Raw genomic sequence first — 21969 nt, 5'->3', positions numbered from 1 at the left:
CCTAGGCAATCTTCCCACATTGCAGCCCAGCTTCCAGGAAGCATCAAGAAGGGCACAGAAGTGTGAGGTGGTCAGCTGGTCAATGAGCAGGCCCATTGCAGCAGATCCTATAAATAAGCCTTCCAACCCCCATTCTTCATCTCATCATTGTTGTTGAGCTCTAGCCTTGCTGTCCGGCGCATCCCCATCGCACATGTGTAGCATACCCCAACGGGGCCTTCTTTATACCTGATTTAGTTGAGTGTTTAGCAATCCTTTAAACAGCATACATGAACTGAAAGAGTAGTCAAGACGACACCAAATGGGATCCCAATTACCCACTGAAAGAACCCCGCGCAAGCAAGAGTATTTGCTATATTTCTTCTCGAGAACTGAATACAAGTTGAACTGTGTCCACAAGACTGAGCAGACAAATTGACTAACGGACCGCCAAATGCAAGGACAAAGTGACCAAACGCTCGGCAAAACTGTGCATAAGCTGCAGATGACTGTGAAGCTACCTTCGGAGAGAGTACACCAGCCCAAGACTGAGGGATGGTGTTCTCAGAACTCTGGGAAGAGGCTGAGCTTCAGATGCCTTGGGCTTGAGAGCACAAAGAATGCTGAAGTATGCAAAGGCTAAGCACACATGCCTGACTGAGAATGTAGACTAGAGTTTTATCTGATGATTTTAGACCATGGCAAGGTCCACCCTTTTATATGTCCAGGGATGGCTGGTCGGCTGGCTTTACTGCTCTTGGCCTGTTTTGTCTGCCACGACTGAGATCAAATAACCATTAAATATTTAATGCTATCTTATGTTATGCATGGAGTGTCTAGCTGCTGACCGCCCGACTCACATCTGACTCTGCCGACTGCTGCCCAGTCCCCTATAAAGGCTGCCAACCGGTCTTGTGGGTGGCTGATGGTGAGATTCCCACCATAGCAAGGCTTGCCCTTCCTTGGCTGGCCTTGGGGCCGACCTTAGGGAGGCCCCTACCATACGGATGCAACTAATATGCTTCTAATGCATTCTACACCTAAGACTACTTGTTGAATTCTCCAAAGTGGGTTAAAAGGACTGACCTGACATTGACCTCTATGGCTGGAAGACTAAACTACGTAGCTTGTGCCTGACATGTCCCGGACTGAGGCTCACAATGGGGTCACAGCATACGACAAAATCTCCTATCAAGGTACTACTTCTGTACATGTTTCTTGCACTATTGATGAGCCAGTGTGTCACCATGTACCACAGTGCATGGGTGCACATGACATTCCCTCATGCTTAGCTTAGTGGCAAGTTCATGGCTTCAAGGTAGTCTACCGATAACTGTGGATACTCGAGGAAGAATTCTTCATCTAGCCAAACAGCTTCATGGGCCCCTTGATCTTTGAACTTGGTTTCTGGTTGTTGCTCTTTTGGAACATTTTGCAATGAAGGTCCGATATAAGGCTTTAACCAAGAGACGTGACATTGTGCATCGTCCAACTGTCTGGGAATCTGAGTTGCATGGCAACATCAATTAACTTCTTGGTGATGGGAGAAGGACCAAAACTCCTGAATGATAACTTTGGACAGCGCTTGTCCACTTGCTTGAGTCTTTGCTTCATGATCCTTAAGTATACCAAATCGCCCTCTTTCAAGTTGACATCTCTCCTTGACTTATTTGCCTGTCTAGTGTAAGCCTCCTGGGCTTTGGTAAGGCGCTCTTTGACTGACTCAATGATGGCTGAAAATGTTTATGATGTCTTGATGGCTTCCAAAGAAGGAGATATCATCCGAGTGAGAAGGGATGAAAATCTTCGACCAAAGGCTGCCTCATCAAGAGTTCTACCAACACTTGATGGCTGTGTGTCATTAAGAATCGCCTACACCAACAAGAGATGAAGCTCCCACTTCGACTGCTAATCATGGCAGTACACTTTAAGCACATCGAAAGCCAACTGGTTGTAAAACTATGTTTGGCCATCAGTCTGAGGATGGAATGCGTTGAACAATTGCAATTTGGTACCAAAGTTGTCGAGCAGAGCTCGCTAGAAGTGAGATGTAAACTTCGGATCCCGATATTAGGTAATGGTCCACGGCAAATCACATACTGGATACCAATGTCGAAGAAAGAGATAGGCTATATCTTCGACTGTGGCCATCTGTTTGCAAGGTAAAAGCATACAAAATTTACTGAATTTGTCAACTATCGTCATACACTGGGCATTCCAAGATCCAGTAGATGCAGGGAGTGGTCCAACGAAATCCATCGAAATGTCGTGAAAAGGACCCTCAAGAATGGGCAATGACTGAAGCAACCCTGCCAGTTTGGTATGAGGTACTTTCACTTTCTAACATATGGGACATGCGGAAACATAGTTGTATACATCCCGATTCCCTACGCATCTTTGGCCAATAAAATGATCTTTCTAACTTCTCCAAAGTACTATTGATCCCGCGGTGACCACCAACGAGTGAATCATGGGCATCATAGGGAAGTGCCGGTCTCTTCTCCCTCAAAACACATAGTCAACTTTTGTAAAAGAGCCAACCGTCTTAAATGGTATAATGACCCGGTTCTGAATAAAGGGCCACACTGTATGGAGTCCCGAATTCTAGGCAATCTGCATACTGCGTCTTCATACTATCTAAGTCCTTTCCTTGTATCTCCAACACAGTGGACTCCTGTACTGTTTGAATACTTCCTTTCTAACTTCTAAGAGCATCTGATACAGGGTTGTGCTTATCCCGTACATACTCAATCACTCCGCCAAACTGTTGCAACAACTGACTCCACCAATGATGTCTATCGCTCCACTGGGCACTTGACATAGTATTTAACCACTTCAAGGTGTAGTGATCTATCTTCACAGTCTCCGTTTGGAACGGATCACGTAGCCCAAGTATTGGGCTTCTTGAACTCCAAATATGCTCTTCTTCGCATTGATGTAGAGTTTGTTATCTCGCAAAATCTGCAAGACCTTCTACACATCCTTCTTGTGCTGTTCTATAGTGGGGGAGAAAAAATAAGAATGTCATCCAAAAAAATGAATAGACATTTACTAATGAGTACGGCGAAGACTCAAGACATCATCTTGTTGAAGGTAGCCAGTACATTGATTCAGCCAAAAGGCATGACCACAACTTGTAATGACCTCGTTCTGTTCGAAAGGCCGCCTTTAGGATATCGGCTTCGAAGATTCTGACTTGATGATAGCCACTTTCGAGGTCGATCTTTGTGAAGTACTTAGCACCGTTGAGTCTTTCGAGGATGTACTCTATCCTTTGCATGGGAAACTTGTTCTTGATTGTCAACTTGTTCAAGGCTCGATAATCCACACAAAGACGTGCGGTCTTATATTTCTTCTGCACAAAAAGAATCAGTGCAACAAATGCAAAGAATGAAGGCCGGATGAATCCAAACCTATGCAATTGCGCGACTCGCATCTCCAACTCAGCTTCCAACACCTTGGAAAGACGATACGAAAACTTACTGGGTGGCTCAGCTCCAGGTACCAAATCGATACGATGGTCTTCGGGACGAGAGGGTGGGGGTCTGTGCGGGAGATCATCCTGCAACATGATGTCTTGAAACTGCTAGAGGACTACTGTCATCTGTGACTCCAATGGAGTAGCGGTGGATGTCAATATTTGCTGTGGGTGGACATAGACTCTGCTCCCTTTCTAATAGCTCTACTAGCCTAGAGGTGGGAAATGAGCAGAGTACGCTGAATGCTCTGATCCTCGCGGATGATAGTAGACTCACGCAAACCTTCGACGATCATGAAGGTATCCTGCCTCCAATAAGGAATGGGTACATACTAGCGGAACCAATGAAATCCCTCTGAAACTGGGCCTTCTGGGCTGTGAAGATGAACTATTGAGCTTTCTAGGAGATATGAGGAGTGTACCCGTCCACGTCCAAACGATAAGGCACTACGGCACAACGCATCTTGGTCGCCAACTGTGGAGAAATGGCACCTTCGGAACTTCCCATGTCGAAGAGAACAACAAATTGTTGCCAATTCACTGTGCCATAAGCTCTGATTTTTGAAGCTCCTCAATTCCGCCCTCCTGCTTATTATCGAATACCACTATAGGTACTACATTCAAAGCGGGCAAGAGCTAAACAGCACTGGTGATTGAGCGTAGGGGTGGAGGGGTGGTAAAGCTGTGGCGGTAGCCACTACTGTAGAGGTTTGTTGTTTGCCTTTTGACACTTGCCATTTGGAACAATCCTTCTTTGTATGTCCCATGTGGTGGCAGAAAAAGCAACAATTCTCTTTGAAGTACCGCTCGTTCTCATCCGACTCTAGAAATCCGTAAGGCCCTCCTTGATCTTTTCGTCAGGTGTCTTCTTGGGTCCATCTTGTCAGTAGAAGAAGGATTCTGGCCCTTCTACTTCTGGTCTTTGTTGTTGGATACCCCCTTACCTGACTATTAGTTAAACGCCTAGTTCTGCTAGGTGGTCTACGTCTGTTGCTGCTAGGGTTTGGGGGAGACTGGAGCAATTTTGGGCTTGCCTCCATTGAGCATCATCTCATGGTTTTGCGCAAGAGTCAAAGCCCTATCATAGCTCTGGGGTTCAAAGTTTCGAACGGGGAACCGAATGTTTGGATCCAATCCTGTAATGAACTGCTTCACCTTCTCCTCCTCGGACTTCCCCAACTATTGAGCTGATGTGATCACTTTGTTGGAGTAGGTGAGCACAGGGGAACCGTTCTAGGTGTGTTTGTAGAACTCGTCTTCAAGGTTGGTCATGTACTACGGAGGTAGAACCTTGTCTTCAGATTGAACACGAAGGTGTCCCAATTGTAGTCCGGTAAGCCGGTGTAGGGATCTATGTGCAAACGGGACCACATTGCCACCAAGTGACTGCATCACCTGTGAGCCACCAGATGGACTTTATCTTGGGGGTCTGTGATATTGGAGAGAAGAAAATGGGCAACAAACTGGTGGATGAATTGGGTCATAACCGAACGGTTGCACTTGACGTCATACTTGGTGAAGTTCGATGAGGCGCGGATGACAGTTGTTGAGGCTGTGGCTGGGTTTGTGCAGGACTAAGAAGGGGTGAAAGAAGTTACCAAAGTTCGCAGTGTTTGTTGGAACTGACTCCTCAAGTCTGCTCAGGCCTGTTGCTCGTGATTCACCTTTGCTTCAAGCTCTGCCCGCCGCAGTCACTCCTCTTTGGCCTTGCGTTTGGCCTGCTATTCGACCAGTTTTGCTTCATGATCTCGCTCTTCTTTTTCGGTCATTCATCGACACTATTGCTCCATCGATGAACTTTGTTCTTTGAGTGTCTCTTGTTGGGCCAAGGTTGCTTGTGTTTTTGCCAAATTTTTTTCCATTTGGACTCTTTCGAGTTGAATCTCGAGTTGCCTTATCTGCTCCTTTAACTTCTGGTTGTCTTGGTCTTCTTTTTGCGGAAGCATTTCTTTGAATGGTTCTTCTTCTTTTGGAATGTCTTTGGAGCTTGATGCCATGGTGGATAGGCGAGTGGTTTTTCCCGATCTCAGCTTTACCATCCACAGGATGCTCTCACTCTAGGTCACCGGGTTGAATCACGTCCCAAGCTCTCATACCAATGTAGCATACACCAAGCTAGGACCATGTGAAACAATGGGGCCTTCTTTATACCTGAGTTTAGTGAGTCTTTAGCAATCCTTTAAACAACATACATGAACTGAAAGAGTAGTCGAGACAACACCAGATGGGGTCCCAAATACCCAATGAAGGGCCCCCCCTGCAAGCAAGGATATTTGCTTTATTTCTTCTGGAGAACTAAATACAAGCTGAACTGTGTCTACAAGCCTGAGCGGCCAAACTAATTGACTGACCGACCGCCAAACGCAAGGACAAAGTGACCAAACGGTGAGCAAAACTATGCATAAACTGTAGGCGACTGTGAAGCTATCTTCGGAGAGAATACGCCCAAGACTGAGGGATAGTGTTCTGAGAACTCTGGAAAGAGGCTGAGCTTCGGATGCCTCGGACTTGAGAACACAAAGAATGCTGAAGTATGCAAAGGCATGCTGCCTAAGCACACATGCTTGACTGAGAATGTAGACTTGAGTTTTATCTGATTATTTTAGATCATGGCAAGGTCCACCCTTTTATATGTCCAGGGAAGGCTGGTCGGCTGGCTTTACTACTCTTGGCCTGTCTTGTCTGCCACGACTGAGATCAAATAAGCATTAAATATTTAATGCCGTCTTATGTTATGCGTGGAGTGTCTAGCTGCTCGCCGACTCACATTTGACTCTGCTGACTGCTGCCCAGGCCCCTATAAAGGCTGCCGATTGGGTCTTACGGGTGGCTGATGGTGAGATTCACACCATAGCAAGGCTTGCCCTTCCTGGGTTGGCCTTGGGGCTGACCTTAGGGCAGGCCCCTACTATATGGATGCAACTAATATGCTTATAATCCATTCTACACCTAAGGTTGACATCTACATGTACCTACATGAGGACTACTTGCTGAATTCTCCAAAGTGGGTTAAGAGGACTGACCTTATAGACCACTATGACTAACCTACGTAGCTTGTGCTGCCTGACATGTCCCGGACAAGGGCTCACAATGGGGTCACGGCATGCAACAAAATCTCCTATCAAGGTACTACTTCTGTACTTGTTTCTTACATTGTTGATGAGCCAGTGTGTCACCATGAACCACAGTGCATGGGTGCACGTGAAAACATGAGCAGCCATAATCAGCAGAAAGTTTAATCTCCCCACACCAGCACCTCCAGACAGAGGATGTGGGTTGAGTTGGGGTTGTAAGTTGAGCATGTTTTTAAGATTCTTCTTCAGTTTTCAGCCTAAGCCAAACTTTGGGCATGCTTGTACATAGAGCTTGTGTTCTCCAAGTAATACAAATCCATAGTAGTTCAGGTATCTGTGGGTGCTTATGGATCTTTTCAATTCTTCCATTGCTTCTCTCTCTCTCTCTGTTACAGGTAGACCTTACAACCAAAACCTGCAAAGAGCAATTTCAAACCAGAAGACAAAAACAACCTGGTATGTCACATTGTCAAGTGATCAAAAGCAGATCCTAACCAGTTTTAAAGATGCCTAGAAAGCATGAACTTGATGCAGCAACTTTCAGAAGCCTTTCAAAAAAGGGTTGAGTCTTCAACATTCATTCAACAGTCTAGATTAAATTTTGTAGTCATCCCGCTATCATAAAATTTACATATAGTATGATACGATGATAGTTTCATGCATATGAGCACATTCGATCAAGTTTTTTTTTTTTTTAATGTTTGGCAAAGGGGAGAGAGGGAGGCAGCAGCCCGCCAGCCAGAATATCGAAGCTAAACCTACGTAAGTGCGCACAATAGATGGCTAGCCAAGGCATTTACTACTTAATGCCTGTAGTTAGAGGTGAGGGGACCCATTGATAAATTGTAATTTTTGAAAATTTTGCTTATAAAGTCCAATTGGAGTCAAAAGAAGTACCAGGATCAAAAAAGTTCATAGAGCCACCCTAAGATAAGATGAAATTTTAAACCAAGGTAGCACATACTCGTGTGACACCTGGAAGACAACAGCAGGATAAGAATGGAAGACAGAAATATGCATATTGGCAAAGGCTTTCAGCCGCTTGGGCCAACTCTAGCATTTCGCACTACAGCTAACATGAAGAATAAAAAAATAAGCCACCATGGCAAACATATCATGATCAAGCCTGCAAGCAAGTTCAACATAAACAATTTGAACACTGTCCACTCAAACACGAAGACTTGAGATCATGACACTGCCATGATTATGAGAAGCACCAAAAGTCTTGGAAATACTCTTCTTGATGACTTCAAGATTTTGAGGATCTCCAGGTAGCTCTGCTAAAGCCTCATCGCTTGAGTTGTTGACCACTTTCAATAAACACTCTTCTGCACTCTGATCATGCATTACAAAAATTGCAAGTTAAACTAGGTGACACACACTAAAAGGTTTAGACAAAAGCAATAGATGAAAATATTTCCATCAATTTTAGAAATTTTGACAGATGATCATGATAAAAAAAATGAAGTTTTTTTTAAGAGATGCTAAGCTCATAGATTTCTAACAGATCCTACAACAATTAAAAAAATGTAAAGAGTACTACCCTTTTGGATTTCAAGAGAGCTCACTGATACGGTTCAAAAATAGAAGAGAAGGTTTCAGCAGCACAAAAGGCAGCTCTCTTGAAATCCAAAGGGTACTACTCTTTGGATTTCAAGAGAGCACTGACACGGCTTAAAAATAGAAGAGAAAGTTTCAGCAGCACAAAAGGCAGTAAAATAGGTAGTACTTTCAGGAGGAGGAGCCCTTATTAGGGAATTTCAGAAGCCAAACCTAGTGGAATCCAAGCACAAAGGTGATGCATGTGCACGTGACTCCGATGAGCCTCTGGACCCTCAGAACTTCGTCTTTACTTCATTCCATCTGGTTAATCGTCAGACTAAGACCTTTTATGATTTTATGCATTGTAATCCATCCTATGGTCGTATTTTGCCTCCAGAATGTTGATCTCTCTCAGTTTTCCATGGCTCGGTATATCCATGGTACCATTGTATCACTCTTGATCTCATAGACCTTTGGCTGCATCATATCCTATGGTTGGATTTTGCCTCCAGGACGTTGATCTCTCTCAGTTCTCCATGGTTCGGTATATCCATGGTACCATTGTATCAGTTCTGGTCTCAAAGACCTTTGGCTGCACCATCTTCTACCAGGTCACACCCTGGAGTCATCCTGGATCAAGCCATTACACTCCAGTGAGCCCGGTGCCACCAACCTCCAGACCCTGACCCTGTCCACCAGCTCTAAATTCAGGAGACTTTTGAGCGACATAAGGTCACATTCCTATACACGGTGGATCTAGTGAGCCTGTCAACTCTACTTATCTCTCCCATGCTGTATATCCTCGATGGGCTGCTCCAAGTACCACAGGAGTGACTTATTCCGCTAATGTAGAAAAGAAGAAAGAAAGAAAGATATATTAACGTCTGCAAAAGGCCAAAATTGGCCTACGAGACAAACAAGTAGATTGATGCTTTAGATCAGAACTGGATACACATCACTCCATCTCCAATCTCCATATACATTTTTTTGTTGTTATGTTTTTCTTTTTCTTTTCCCATGATGATGAGAGTACATCTTTTGGTCTCATAGACCCTTTGGATCTTTCGTAGACGATTAATATTACTCTCTCTCTTCTTTTTTCATAGTGGTTGGTTGATTAGATTACGAAAAATGTAATACAAAGCAAAGGTCGCATGACCAGCTATACAAACATGTATTGTCATGTGCACAGTGTGTATCTACCGTGTGCTATACGCATGCAAGACTAGTTTCGAGGCTTGGGGGACTAGTTTCGAGGCTTGGGGAAGCTTGGAACTAGTCTTGCATGCGTATAGCACACGGTAGATACACACTGTGCACATGACATGTACATAGAGGCCGTCAGACCGCACCCATCAGTACCACATGAGATTGTGCGGGCAGAGATGGGGGCTGCACCGATAGTGACAGAGGCTCTATTCTAGACAGTGACATACTGGCATAGGCTATGGGAGCTTCCACTTGATAGATACCCCCGCCGGCTAGCCCTGGAGTCCTCGAGACAATTGACACTTGAGGGAGATACAGAGTGCTAGTATGCACAGGTAGGCACTTACTTGGTTTGGCATGCATAGTCTGCAGATGGAGGCCCCTTCCAGTACAGCATAGAGGCCCCTTCCAGTACAGCATAGAGGCCCTGTCATTTGCTCTCAGCTGCACAGAGCGGGACAGGGTTATAAGGAAGGACATTGTCAGACTAGATACTCAGAGGACATGGAGTTCACCTAGTCGTCCATTGGGGACAAAGATGGCCTTCTACAGAGATCACCTCCTATGCCTGACAGAGGATGGGTTCATCAGCCGTCCACGCTACATGGACATACACCTATCCTTTGGGGTGAGATGTGCGATCGGCCAGATCCACACCTCGTCCCACTAGCTGAGAGTGGAGACTACCAAATATGGGCCTAGGGCGGCTGCACCAGAGGACAGGATATGCCAACTCTGTCACACAGAGCCCGAGACAGAGGACCATTACATATGCCGATGCCCCGTGTACTATGAGATTCGGGGGAGGTTCCATTGCCTCTTCCAAGCTAGGTTTGGACCACTTTCCAGGATCATGGACTTCCCGGATCAGAGATGCCTGGGACTTTTTCTTCTAGAGCTCCGTAGACACAGGGAGTCCTTAGAGACATCCAGATCAGCTGTACTTGCTCGAGGACCAGCACAGAGAGCTCTCACAGACTTCTTCCATACCAGCACTCCGAGGGCCGATCCACCCGTCATACCCAGACCACATGCTAGTGTAAGAGCTCGGCCGAGAGGTGTGACACTCGACAGATCCACTGAGCTATGCAGAGCTCAATGCCCCAGACCCCATGGCCCTCGCCCACGGCCACGCCACCACAAGAAGATCCGGGCCATCATCTCCCATCATCGTAGGACCTTCTCATGCCAGCTCAGTTTTACCACCTTGAGCACCATGTCACAGCGGCCCATGAGGGATGTATTAGGGTGATATGAGAGCTTTTTGCTCATGAACCTAGATCAGATTTTAAAGTTCTAGATTTTTGTTATCTTTCTTTATTACTATTTTGTACCCAGGATTATGTACCTCATGGATATGATGTAACCTTTTGGTCTCATAGGTCATTTTGGCCTTTTGAAGACGTTAATACAACTTTCTTTCTCTCTCTCTCATATAATTTTCTTTCTTTCTCTCTCTCATCAAAAATGGGAGCCTTCGCACCAGCTTTGTCTCCCATCACCTCGGTTCTATTCAATCTACTTCCCCCCACTTATGGTCTCATAGACCCTCCGGGTCTTTTGAAGACGTTATCCTCCCCTTGCCTCAGAATAGAGACTAGTAGAGCCGAGAATATCCCATAGGAGGAGAGAATATGCAAAGTATGCACCACGGAGGCCCCTTCAATGTTTAGCTGTCCAGCTTACTACAAGATACGGGGGAGATTCCGCTACCTTTTCCGAAAGGGATTTGGGCCACTCACACAGCTGATACACTATGAGAATCAAAGATTGTACTTGATGGAGCTCAAACGACACAAGGATGTCGTGTTGAGGCAGCATGTTGAGAGACAGGCCCAACCCCGACAAGACACCTCCTAGAGTGTCATCATAGATTGCATTCGCTGGATTGAAGGCACCTACTTGCATTCGCTGGACACACCTCACCATTTTTCAGTAACCCCCTTTGCTAAGGTGTCTTAAAGCCAAGGAAGTTTATCAACTTAGTTATCTCCAAGATTCTCCTCCTTGAGAACCTTCTCCGATGATTGCTCGAGTGCCTTCTCCCGTTCTTGAACCCTCACCCCGAACTTTTCAAGTTCAGGTAGCTATACCAACCTCCCAGCCTCGCCAATTCAAGCTAGGAGATAGCTACACCTACCTTCCAACCTTGCTACTTCAACGTGTGTCTTTGCAATGACTACTCTCGAGGAGTACTTTCACCATTACACTGTCCTTCTGCAGCGATACCCATACATGGACCTCTCCATTCTAATTTGCAGTATCCTCTTCCACGAGATCCATCTTTATCCAGAGGTGCAAGCAGTAGCTTTTATAGTGCGTAATCTAACACCTAACTTTCTCCTCGGACACCGACACCCTCTCTAGTACCCCAGAGTCCCAGCCTAACCACGGGTCTTGCCGATCTCTCATGCTATAGTGAATTTTGCAAGGTTTGGAATCGAATAGGCACAACAACAAAGACACAATCTCATCAACACCACACATCCACAATCATTTCAAAAAGCGTCATCCCAAACATACTCTCAGATCACATATGCACAATGAGATAGCCTCGCCCGAGATCAGACAAAGATGATCTTCAATGCTCTAGATAGGCAAATCAAGATAGCCCAACCACAAGGACCACCAGCACTCATACTTCTGCCTTGAGCTTGATTTGATCTTGAAAATTCTTTAGGCTCCACCGCCTCTGATTATACAGCCGGATCGAGTGTGTAGCTTTCCAACCAAAGCGCATGAACAGCCCCAAGCTTCACAAACCACCAAAAAATAAGGTGTTCGTGTGAATAGCCCCCCGCAGCAAACACCAAGATGATTCCCCAGGCTCAAATGGTGGCATCATCCTTCTCACACTACTCCCATGCGACTGCTAAATCCGTCTTTCTGGCTCCCTCTAGGTCGAGATGATTCCCTGGCGACCAGCTCCTTCACGTGCCATTTGCTCCCAATTGAGTCAAAACCATTAGGTAATAGCCTCTAAGGTGTTAAACACCTTAATGAAAGCCTTGCAAAAAAATTTTAATACTTTTATATACAAGGTTTTAAAAACCCTATTACCACCATTAGCCAAACCTTAATACTATCACACTTTGGTCATCTTTCAACCTAATCGCATCAGAAGAAGCCCCTAAACAAAAGTAGCCTTTGTGATGATAATCTGCTGAAGTAATGAATTTCTGCATCCCGTCTTCCCAAGCAGCCATTGTATGAGTTTACCAACCCTAGGCATCATGCTTCATTACCCATGTGCTACTATGGGGTTCGAAGCATATCAAACATGGAAAGCTCCTAACAAGATACATCATCATCACTTGAGCTGTGATGTTCCCCCACACACGATGCATAATGCTATACATACAAAATGTAGAGATGCATTTCAAAGCACAATCCCCTCTACTCTGAAGACCAAACATGTTGTAACACCTACCCTAAGTGCAAACCAACCATCATTGCTTGACATTCACACACCAGAGTTCTATACATATATACATGCTTTTTTGGTTTATTTTTCCAGCCTCACAACGTCACTCTCAACCTGCAAGTTCAACCACTTCAATTGATGCACCAATCCAGGACACCGACACAATACTCCCCCAGAGGTAGAGGCCAATTTAAAGGTTATTTATCGTCTTTTAAAAGCATCTAAAACAAAGAAACTGGACATTAAACCCCTTGATTCTTATTCCAACCAACACAATAAGCGTACTCTTGACCAATGGTTGTACAAGCTTCGCTTGTGCTTTAAATCCTTGGACCTCACCAATGCAAAAAAGATTACCTTCACCATGCAGAAAGACAATGCCTGTTTAAGGTGGCAACTACGACTGACTAATGGGAAGACTGTTAGCATGTGGAAGAAATTCGAGCACGTGATCCGTAAGCAGTTCAAACTTGCCAATGTAGACTTTCAAGCACGATGTCGGTTAAGCCATTTGACCCAAACAGGATCATTGGCCTCTCTTTTTTTTTCGTGAAATGGTGTTTTATATTATATGTAAAAATGTACATCAGCCACATGGCTCACACAGAACCTATGGCCCCAAAAAAACCCCCACAAAAGATCCTCTAAAGGATCATGACCATGCAAACCTGTACACTAATAAGAAAGCCTCCTAGCCAAATAAGCATCCCAGATAAAAGCATCAAAGATGAGCCAGCCGAGCCGCCGTAGACCATAACGAAATAACATCTGCATGCAGTACCTGAGCTGAGAGAAGAGAAGAAAACTGCCAACGCAGCAAACCGCGGATACATAGAATGTGCCCATGTATTCCAGACAAGGAATCAAAGATGAACCCATTCCGTGTAGTCCAAATATGCCAAAGTCCTGTCCATCTAAGGAAATGGAATATCACAAGGTGACTGTCCGAAGTAATGACTTGAGGACAAATCCCAAATATCCACTGATGAGCCAAAACAGTAGACCTCTCTACTGCCTCCCAAACGCAAGAGACAAAAGACCAAATCTGACGGGCCACTGGACAACTCATGAACAGATGCATAACTGTTTCAGTGCATGTCGTGCAGAAGAAGCAAGAGGCCAATGTAATTTTACGACGGCTGAGCTCATCCCGTGTAGGTAACCCTCCCACCAACATCCTCCAAATGAAAACCTTACCTTGGTAAGGGAGTTTAAACTGCCAACCACGCATAAGAGTTTTCTGCCACCATGATTTAGACTTGTGCAATCCCCACACCTTATTGGCCTTGGCTGAAACCCAATCTTTCTCTGATACGAGCTTATGATAGACCTGGTTAGCTGAAAGTGACATCAAGTCACCAGATTTACATAGTGCCCAATCAAGCCAAGGCTGATCTGCAGATGGCCGAGGCAATGGAGTAAAAGGCTCAACCGCATGCATGATGTCAACCCATAGTGGCTGAAATGTCCGAGTAATCTTAAAGTGCTGCCGAATACGACGAAACGAATATGGCCTGTCACACGACCAGGTATCACAACATCGATCAACCTTCTACACCGACCTTGTCTACACTTCAAGCAAAGCAGTAAAATTGAAACACAAGTTGTTCTTTCACACTTTTAGTCGCCTGCTACTTTGTGCACCGCTTACAGCCCAGCACACCCTGCGCAGCTCTACAACAGCTCCATGTCAACAATTGCAGAGTCGTACAAGTCCACAGTAGCAGCCGTACACCTGCCCCACATGTGCTCTAGTGTGAACATTTTTGCAACAAGCAAATCTTGGGGCTTTTGCAAAAACCGGCATCTTGAAACAAAATTGGACCTTTTGCAGCACCTACAATTTGAAGGTTTTCTTAAATTGAGTCCAAAAATTGGACCACCATCGGTACCAATTTTTGGGGGCTTTTCACAAAATCCACTCCCAATAGTTCCAAAATAGACATTTGATTAGTAATTTCTATCCCTACACTTGAAGTTTCAATATATTTTCACATTTACAGCCACCACTGGGCCACTCGGAGCCACTCAAATTGCATTCAGTGGACACTGCTTTTGGAGTGTATTGCTCAAGTGCATTTGGTGTGGGACAGAGAGTCTTTTGCAGGTTAAAATGGCGGGCAATGATGTATTCGACATGCTAACATCCGAGACCAAATTGGATGGGACTAACTACCCATTGTGGGCATACATGATGAGGCATTTGTTGCTTGTCAAGGGCCTATGGGCTTTGGTTTCGAGTGAGAAGGCCTGACCTCCCTTGCCAGTTTTGCTGCTACATTTGGACTACGGGATCTTATGTCACTCGGCCACCCACACCCACTATTGTGGATCAACAATGGTGGGATCCCAAGGATGCATGGACATGCGCTCACTGCCCTCTCAGTGAAGAGAAGCATCATTCCTCATATCCTTTCTTGTGACACTGCTAAGTTGGCTTGGGGTGTGGGTGTACTTGCAACACTTTACCAAGTGTGCAATGAGGCACGAATGGCCTATATGAAGAAGCAGTCGGACATGTTGCATATTGATGAGAGTGACTCTGTGGCTGATGAGTACTTGATGAAGGTTAAAGACCTTCGAGAGCAGCTTGCTAGCATTGATCGGATCATTCAGGATCTCTTGTCACTTCTATTCTCAATGTATTACCTGAATCATATTAGGGCTTTGCCATGACACTCAAGTTGATGATGAAGGGAAATCCCAACACATTTTCATTTGATGAGTAGGTGTCCTTACTCATACAAGAGGAGAAATCCACAGTGAACAGATCTAGCATGAGGATTAGGGATCAAGAATTTGCTGCCTATGGCAAAAGGCAAAGGCAAAGGCAAAGCATCTAGTGCCACTGGCAATAAGCCAAAAGGTGGATCCACTACCTCTTCTGGCAAAAATGCAGCTAAAGGTGACAATGCAACGCCCAAGAAGAAGGGCAAATGTAATTATTGTCGCAAACCAGGTCATTACGTCAATAAGTGCACAAAGACGCTTGCAAAAGAGAAAGAGAAGAAAGACTCAAGTATGTCTCCGCGATGCATCAGCACCTAGTGCTGAAAAGAAGGAATCTACTAACTATGTTCAGGCGTTCCAAGTTCAATGTAGCTATGATCCTTCTCTTCATGATGCATACATGTCGGTGATAGATACACGTGTGCCATTTGATAGTGGTTCTAGCAAGAACATTATGCCACAACGCCATTTATTTAGTTCATTGCCCAAGGGAAGTATTGTTACATGTGCTGACAACTCTTATCTTGTCAAAGGAGCGGGGAAGATTGTGCTCATTGCCGGCAATGGTGGGACAATCACACTCTCCAATGCATTGTATGTGTCGGGAATCAAGAAGAATCTCCTGTCAATTTCAGCTCCAACCTAGTTTTCTATTATATTGATGACACGTGCAATATACATAATTGCAATGATGGAGATATTATTGTTGCCTTACGTACTATCATGGTCTATGCAGGGTTGGTGTATATGATGCACTTGCAGTTGCTACCACATCTAGCATGACAAATGCTGACCTATGCCATGCTCGGTTTGGTCATTTGAACTTTGGTAGTCTGCTTTGCCTTCAAAGGCATGATATGTATTCCACTTTGCCTCTGCTCGCAGCACCCATCAAATGTGTATGAGAGGGCTGCATATTGGGCAAAATGCATTAAACACCATTCCCCAAAGATGGCTTTCTTCTTTCTCTAAATCGTTAGCAACCTTGGACATCCATCTGTTGTTAAGTATAACAGTAGCATTATTAATGACTTATGTTCAATGAGCGCTATCCGAAAATTACAGCTTGTACATGGTGATGTACGTCGTCCAATGAGCACACATCTGTTGGAGGATGCCTCTATTTTGTTACGTTCATTGATGATCTTTCCAGATTCAGCTTGGTCTATGCTATGAAGCAAAAGTGAGGGGGTATTTAGTGTTTCAAGCACTTTCAGCGCATGGCTGAAACATGTAAGGGTGCAAAGTGCACACTCCACGTACCAATAGAGGGGGGGAGTACATGTCCAAAGAATTTAATGCATACTTGTCTGAGACGGACATTCAGTACCAATGTACTATGCCATATACACCTCAACAAAATGGGTATTGGAAAGAAAGAATGGATCTCTTATGGAGATGGCACAATGTATGGTCAAAGGCCAGAATTTGCCTCACAAGTTTTGGATGGAAGCTATTATGTGTGCAACATATGTGCTTAACAGGTGTCCAACAAAAGCCTTGCAAACAACGCTTGGCATCAGAATGGGGTATCAAAAAGAAAGAATGGATCTCTTATGGAGATGGCACGATGTATGGTCAAAGGCCAGAATTTGCCTCACAAGTTTTGGATGGAAGCTATTATGTGTGCAACATATGTGTTTAGCAGGCGTCCACCAAAATGCTTAACAGGTGTCCAACAAAAGCCTTGTAGACTATCACTCCTTACGAAGCTTGGCATATAGAAAGCATCAGTGGCTCATATGCGTGTCTTTGGTTGCTTGGCTTATCTCTTGTGCTTGAGCAACACCACACGAAGCTTGATGACAAGGCAATGAAATGCATCTTTGTGGGCTACAGTTCAAAGAGTAAAGGGTACCATCTCTACCATCCCGCTTCTCAGCTGCATATTATGGTAAGCCGAGACATTGTTTTTGTGGAGAATTCATCTCATCCCTTACTTGAATGCAAAAAACAACCAATTGTTGGCTCACAAGATCTCTTTGATACTCTCCTCCCCTTGTATGGGACAAACTTACTACATGTTGGGCATTTGGACACAGCCTATGGCTGGAAATCAGCCCATAGTTGCTGGAAATCAGCCCACAGATGCTGAAAATCGGCAACCAAAAACGCCAGATGTCGAGCCCATTGGTCAGGCAACCATTGATGATGCAGTAAAAGAAGAAAGGATAGAAATTCAGCAAGCTAAATCGGTGCCTCATTGGCTGTTGCAAACCTTGCAGGACAACAATGTAGCGGCACCTTTGGTGGGTAGAACACAGGCTAGTTCTTGCCATGCATCTAGGAATTATATAGATCATGCTCTTATGAGCAACTTATGTTATGAAGAAGAGCTAGTCTCTTTTGATGAAGCACAAGAAGACCACAATTGGATGCACACCATGCAGCAAGAATATGATTCCATTTTGAAGAATGGCACTTGGGATTTAGTTGACTTGCATTTCGGCAAGAAAGCTATTGGTACGTAGTGTGGTAGCACGGATCGCACTTGTACCAAAGGGCTATGCACACCAGAAAGGCATAGATTACAATGAAATCTTTGCACCCACCTCTTATATGACCACTATCATGTGCATCATTGCTATGGCAGCACATCATGGTTGGAATGTGCATCAGTTGGACATTAAAACCACTTTCTTGAATGGTGATTTAACAAGGAGGTATATGTTTCTCAACCTTGTGATTTTGTTTAGAAGGGTCAGTAATCCAAAGTGTGTAGGTTATCAAAGGCTTTGTATGGCATTGAGCAGGCTCCTAGAGCATGGTACGAGAAGATACGTGCATCTTGGTTTTCTAACGCTCCAACAAAGAGCACCCTCTACATCAAGAAGACAAAAGAGGATTTGTTGGTCATCTTTTTATACATTGATAGCATGCTACTCAATGGCCCCGATGTTGAGAAGATTTCAGCCGTTAAGGCTGAGTTACAAGCTTCTTATGAGATGTCAGATTTGGGCATTCAATTCTTAAACGCATGATGATGCAGTCAAAGTACATACAAAGACTCCTTAAAAGGTTTAATCTTGAGAATTGTAAGCATGTGTCTACACCAGTTGCAATAAGTGCCACGCCTAGCATTCAGGATTTTGGAGAGCCTTTTGATTAGACACTATATTAGTAGGTTGTTGGATGCTTCATCTACCTATGCAACACACGGCCAAACATTCAATATGGGGTGTCACAATTGAGTAGATTTATCATTGCCTGGGGACCAGGCATTGGCACGCTGTCAAGCGAGTTTTCTGCTACTTACAGGGCTCCCAGTCCCTTTGATTGTTCTATCCTGAGGGGGTGAGTCACAGATGCATGGCTTCAGTGATTCACATTGGGCAGGATGTTATGGCACTAGAGTGACCACTAGTGGATTGTGTTTCTTTCTTAGTGGCTCATGCATATCATGAATCAGTAAGAAACAGCCAACATTGGCTACCTCTAGCTATGAAGCTGAGTACAAGGTAGCATTTACAGCTACCATTGCTCAGACGCCTTTTGGCAGATCTTAGCGTTGTACAGCAATCATCCACTCCTATCTAGATTCTACACTGACTCTCAAAGCGCAATGACAGTTGCAAGGAACCCAGTGTTTCATGCTCGCGCGAAGCACATTGAGGTGCATTATCATTATGTCATGGAGAAGTTCCTTGCAGGAGAGATCAACTTGGTTTATGTCTCTACACATGACAATGTGGCATATTTATTCACAAAGGGTCTTCCTCATGAAACGCTCGAAGCTTTCCGCAAAGCTTTAAGCTTATTGCCTTTTGGGGATTGATCAGCCATATCCTTGTGCATGTTCACACCATCACTCCAGGGGGGTTTGTGGACATCTATGTCATGCGCAATAGTGTGCGAATACTCTTAGGATCAACCAGGACACTTTTTCCCTCACTAGGAGGTTTTTTTTCCCGTACACAAGAACACACTCTATCTCACTTTTGGGAGTGTGTCTGTGTAAAGTGACTTTTGTACTTTAGGTCACTCTCACTTATCTTTTGTACTAGCATCGTGGTACACTCAATCAACATAGAGTATCTCCTTGCTCACAACCACTTCACTGTGTGTGTCTAAGTTGTGCAATGCTACAAACCCTAACCCGAATCCCAACATAAGATTTCCTTCCACGCACCAGTTCTACTTGTGTGAAAAAGAAAGATAAGTCAATGTGACTTCGCCTTGATTATTGTGCTCTCAATAAACTCACTATCAAGAATAAATATCCTCTTCATCGGATTGATGAATTATTTAATCAATTACTTCATGCCAAAGTATTTTCCAAGATTGATTTCTAAATATCACCAAATCACCAAGATTGATTTAAAGTCTGGATATCACCAAATCCGTATTCGTGAAGGGTGATGAACACAAGACAACCTTCTGCACGAAATATGGACATTATGAATATCTAGTCATGCCTTTCGGGTTAACCAATGCCCCAGCAAATTTTATGAGTCTCATGAATGACCTCTTCAGCCCATTTTTTGACAAGTTCGCGATTATTTATCTAGATGATATTTTTGTTTTTAGTGCTTCAATCGATGAGCACTGAAGGCATCTTCACCAAGTTTTTCAATTATTGCACGACAATCCACTTTTTATCAATCCACAGAAAAGTGAATTTTTCAAGACTTCACTCCAGTATCTTGGGCACATCATTTCAGCTGATGGCATTTCCGTCGATCCTAAGAAGATTCGCATTATTAAGGATAAGCCGATGCCGCAAAATATTCATGATGTCAGATCGTTCTTACATCTCACCAATTTTTATCGTACAAAGGTTTATAAGTTTTTTGAGATTGTAACACCTTTAACACAGGTTTTAAAGTTAGTATCTTCCCTTCGATGGACAGATATGCTTCTAACGCCTTTGATAAGCTAAAAGTTCCTTTAACAACCACCCTAATCATGGCAATCACACATCCCAATCTTCCTTTCGAGGTCATGCGAGGTGCTTCCGACATTGCAACTCACATCATTCTCATGCAACACAGCTAAGCCATCTCACCATCAGTTTCTAAGTATGTCCCATGTCCTCCAACAACCTAAAGACAACTTCCAACTACTTTTCGGCCCACCAAATTGGAATGAACTTAAGGTTACCAAAGGTCCATGCAATCCTATTAATAGAGATCTTGAAGGACGATGGTTATAACATATCCCACCCCTAACATGTCCATGGGTTACATCCCATGGAACATGTGGAAAAATCACATGACTCCAAGTCGTGGAAAACTGCGTCCACCTTGACTATCTCTAACCATTGTGGGATCCAACCACGTATACAAAGTCAACATATCAAACTGTCCAATCGTCAACTAGTCTAGACATTCAGTCTAAGACAAAGAAGTTCCAAACTTCTCATCTCTCTCAACTTCAACCATAGTTGCACTAGAATGAAACGTGTTTCTTTCATGTAGCATGGGAAAACCTACGAATATCAGTGCTTTTTAATCCGGAGAGTACGTTTTTCGAAAAAACATCTACATGTGACTGGGAACTGATTGAAGGAGCTCCTGCCTTGCACAAATCAGCCCCTACCAGCTCCTCCCGCACTTCCGAGGTTTCGTGCCCGCCATCTCTCAGGTTGGTACTGTTGATTTGTTCTTTTTTTCCTTCGATTTTGTAAAAAACACAGATTTTGAAATTTGGGGGTTTTCATGCTAGGGTGCCAATCCATCCCTGCTTTTGTCAAGATGCCTCGCACTAAGGATGCCATGTGGGCCCATGTCACTCTTGTATCTAAATATGGTGGTTCAGGCACACAAAAGTGGAAATGCAATTTTTAAGGGGTTTTCTTAGGAGAGTCCATAATCCGTGTTAAGGTCCATTTCACAGGTTTAACCTGGGAAGGCATTGGTGCATGCAAACTTGTGCCTGCAAACATCAAAGCCGAGCTACAAGAATGGAAAAGACAGCAACTCGCAGGACGCGGTTGTGGGCCTGTGCTTGAGGATATTGGGGCTAGTGAAGATACAGGTGATGCATCAAAGAGAACACGGTTGGGTTCAGAGGAAGATGTACAAAGCTAAACAGGATTCGGGGGTGCTGGTAGTTCCGCTCCCACAGCAACACGAACCCCTTTGCCTGCAGCACCCAAAGCCTCTCTAAAGAGAGCAAGCATTCAAGCAAGCATGCAAAAGCAAGCAATTAAAGATGCAACTAGAGAACTCACTAGGCTTTTCATCTAGTGCGCTTTGTCTTTTCACATTGTGCGCACACCACGATGGAAAAAGGCCACGAGGACAATCAACCGCATTGGATGTGAGTGGAGGGACCCTCCTGTGAGACCATGCGCACTAAAGAGCTCAGAAGAGAGCAACGAGCAGTGGAGGTGGAGATGGAGCCATTAAAAGCCACTTGGAGCAAGTATGGTTGCACATTGTCATGTGATGGATGGTCACATATACGCAAGAGGAATGTGTACAATATTTTGGTGTCCTCTTGCAAGGGCACTATGTTTTTGTGTGCCATTGATGCATCTATGCTTGGGACAGTGGTAACAGGAGCATTTATATGGTCACATCTCTGTGAGG

At 44.4% G+C, this 21969-nt stretch overlaps 1 protein-coding gene across 13 annotated transcripts in view; it reads right to left on the bottom strand.

The window, feature by feature from the left end:
- LOC147627010 (uncharacterized) overlaps window positions 1–21969 on the bottom strand; it is a 95079-nt gene that overhangs the window by 59499 nt on the left and 13611 nt on the right. For 9 of the 13 annotated variants that reach the window (XR_015268440.1, XM_086815603.1, XM_086815613.1 and 6 more), the window contains exon 3: window positions 7749–7866. Coding sequence is in view for 11 of the 13 variants with exons in the window: in XM_086815603.1 (XP_086671729.1) it covers window positions 7749–7866 (118 nt within the window). In the remaining 2 variants the exon portion in view is untranslated. Of the gene's footprint in view, window positions 1–7428; window positions 7502–7748; window positions 7867–21969 lie in introns of those variants that run through there. The other 4 variants (XR_015268441.1, XM_086815605.1, XM_086815606.1 and 1 more) reach the window with 2 other exon arrangements.

The sequence above is a fragment of the Cibotium barometz genome, chromosome 21 (assembly GCF_041138505.1).
Source record: "Cibotium barometz isolate CiBa-2024 chromosome 21, ASM4113850v1, whole genome shotgun sequence".
Taxonomy (NCBI): domain Eukaryota; kingdom Viridiplantae; phylum Streptophyta; class Polypodiopsida; order Cyatheales; family Cibotiaceae; genus Cibotium; species Cibotium barometz.
The sequence above is the reverse complement of the archived record's forward strand: the minus strand, read 5'-3'. Positions and strand labels throughout refer to the sequence as shown.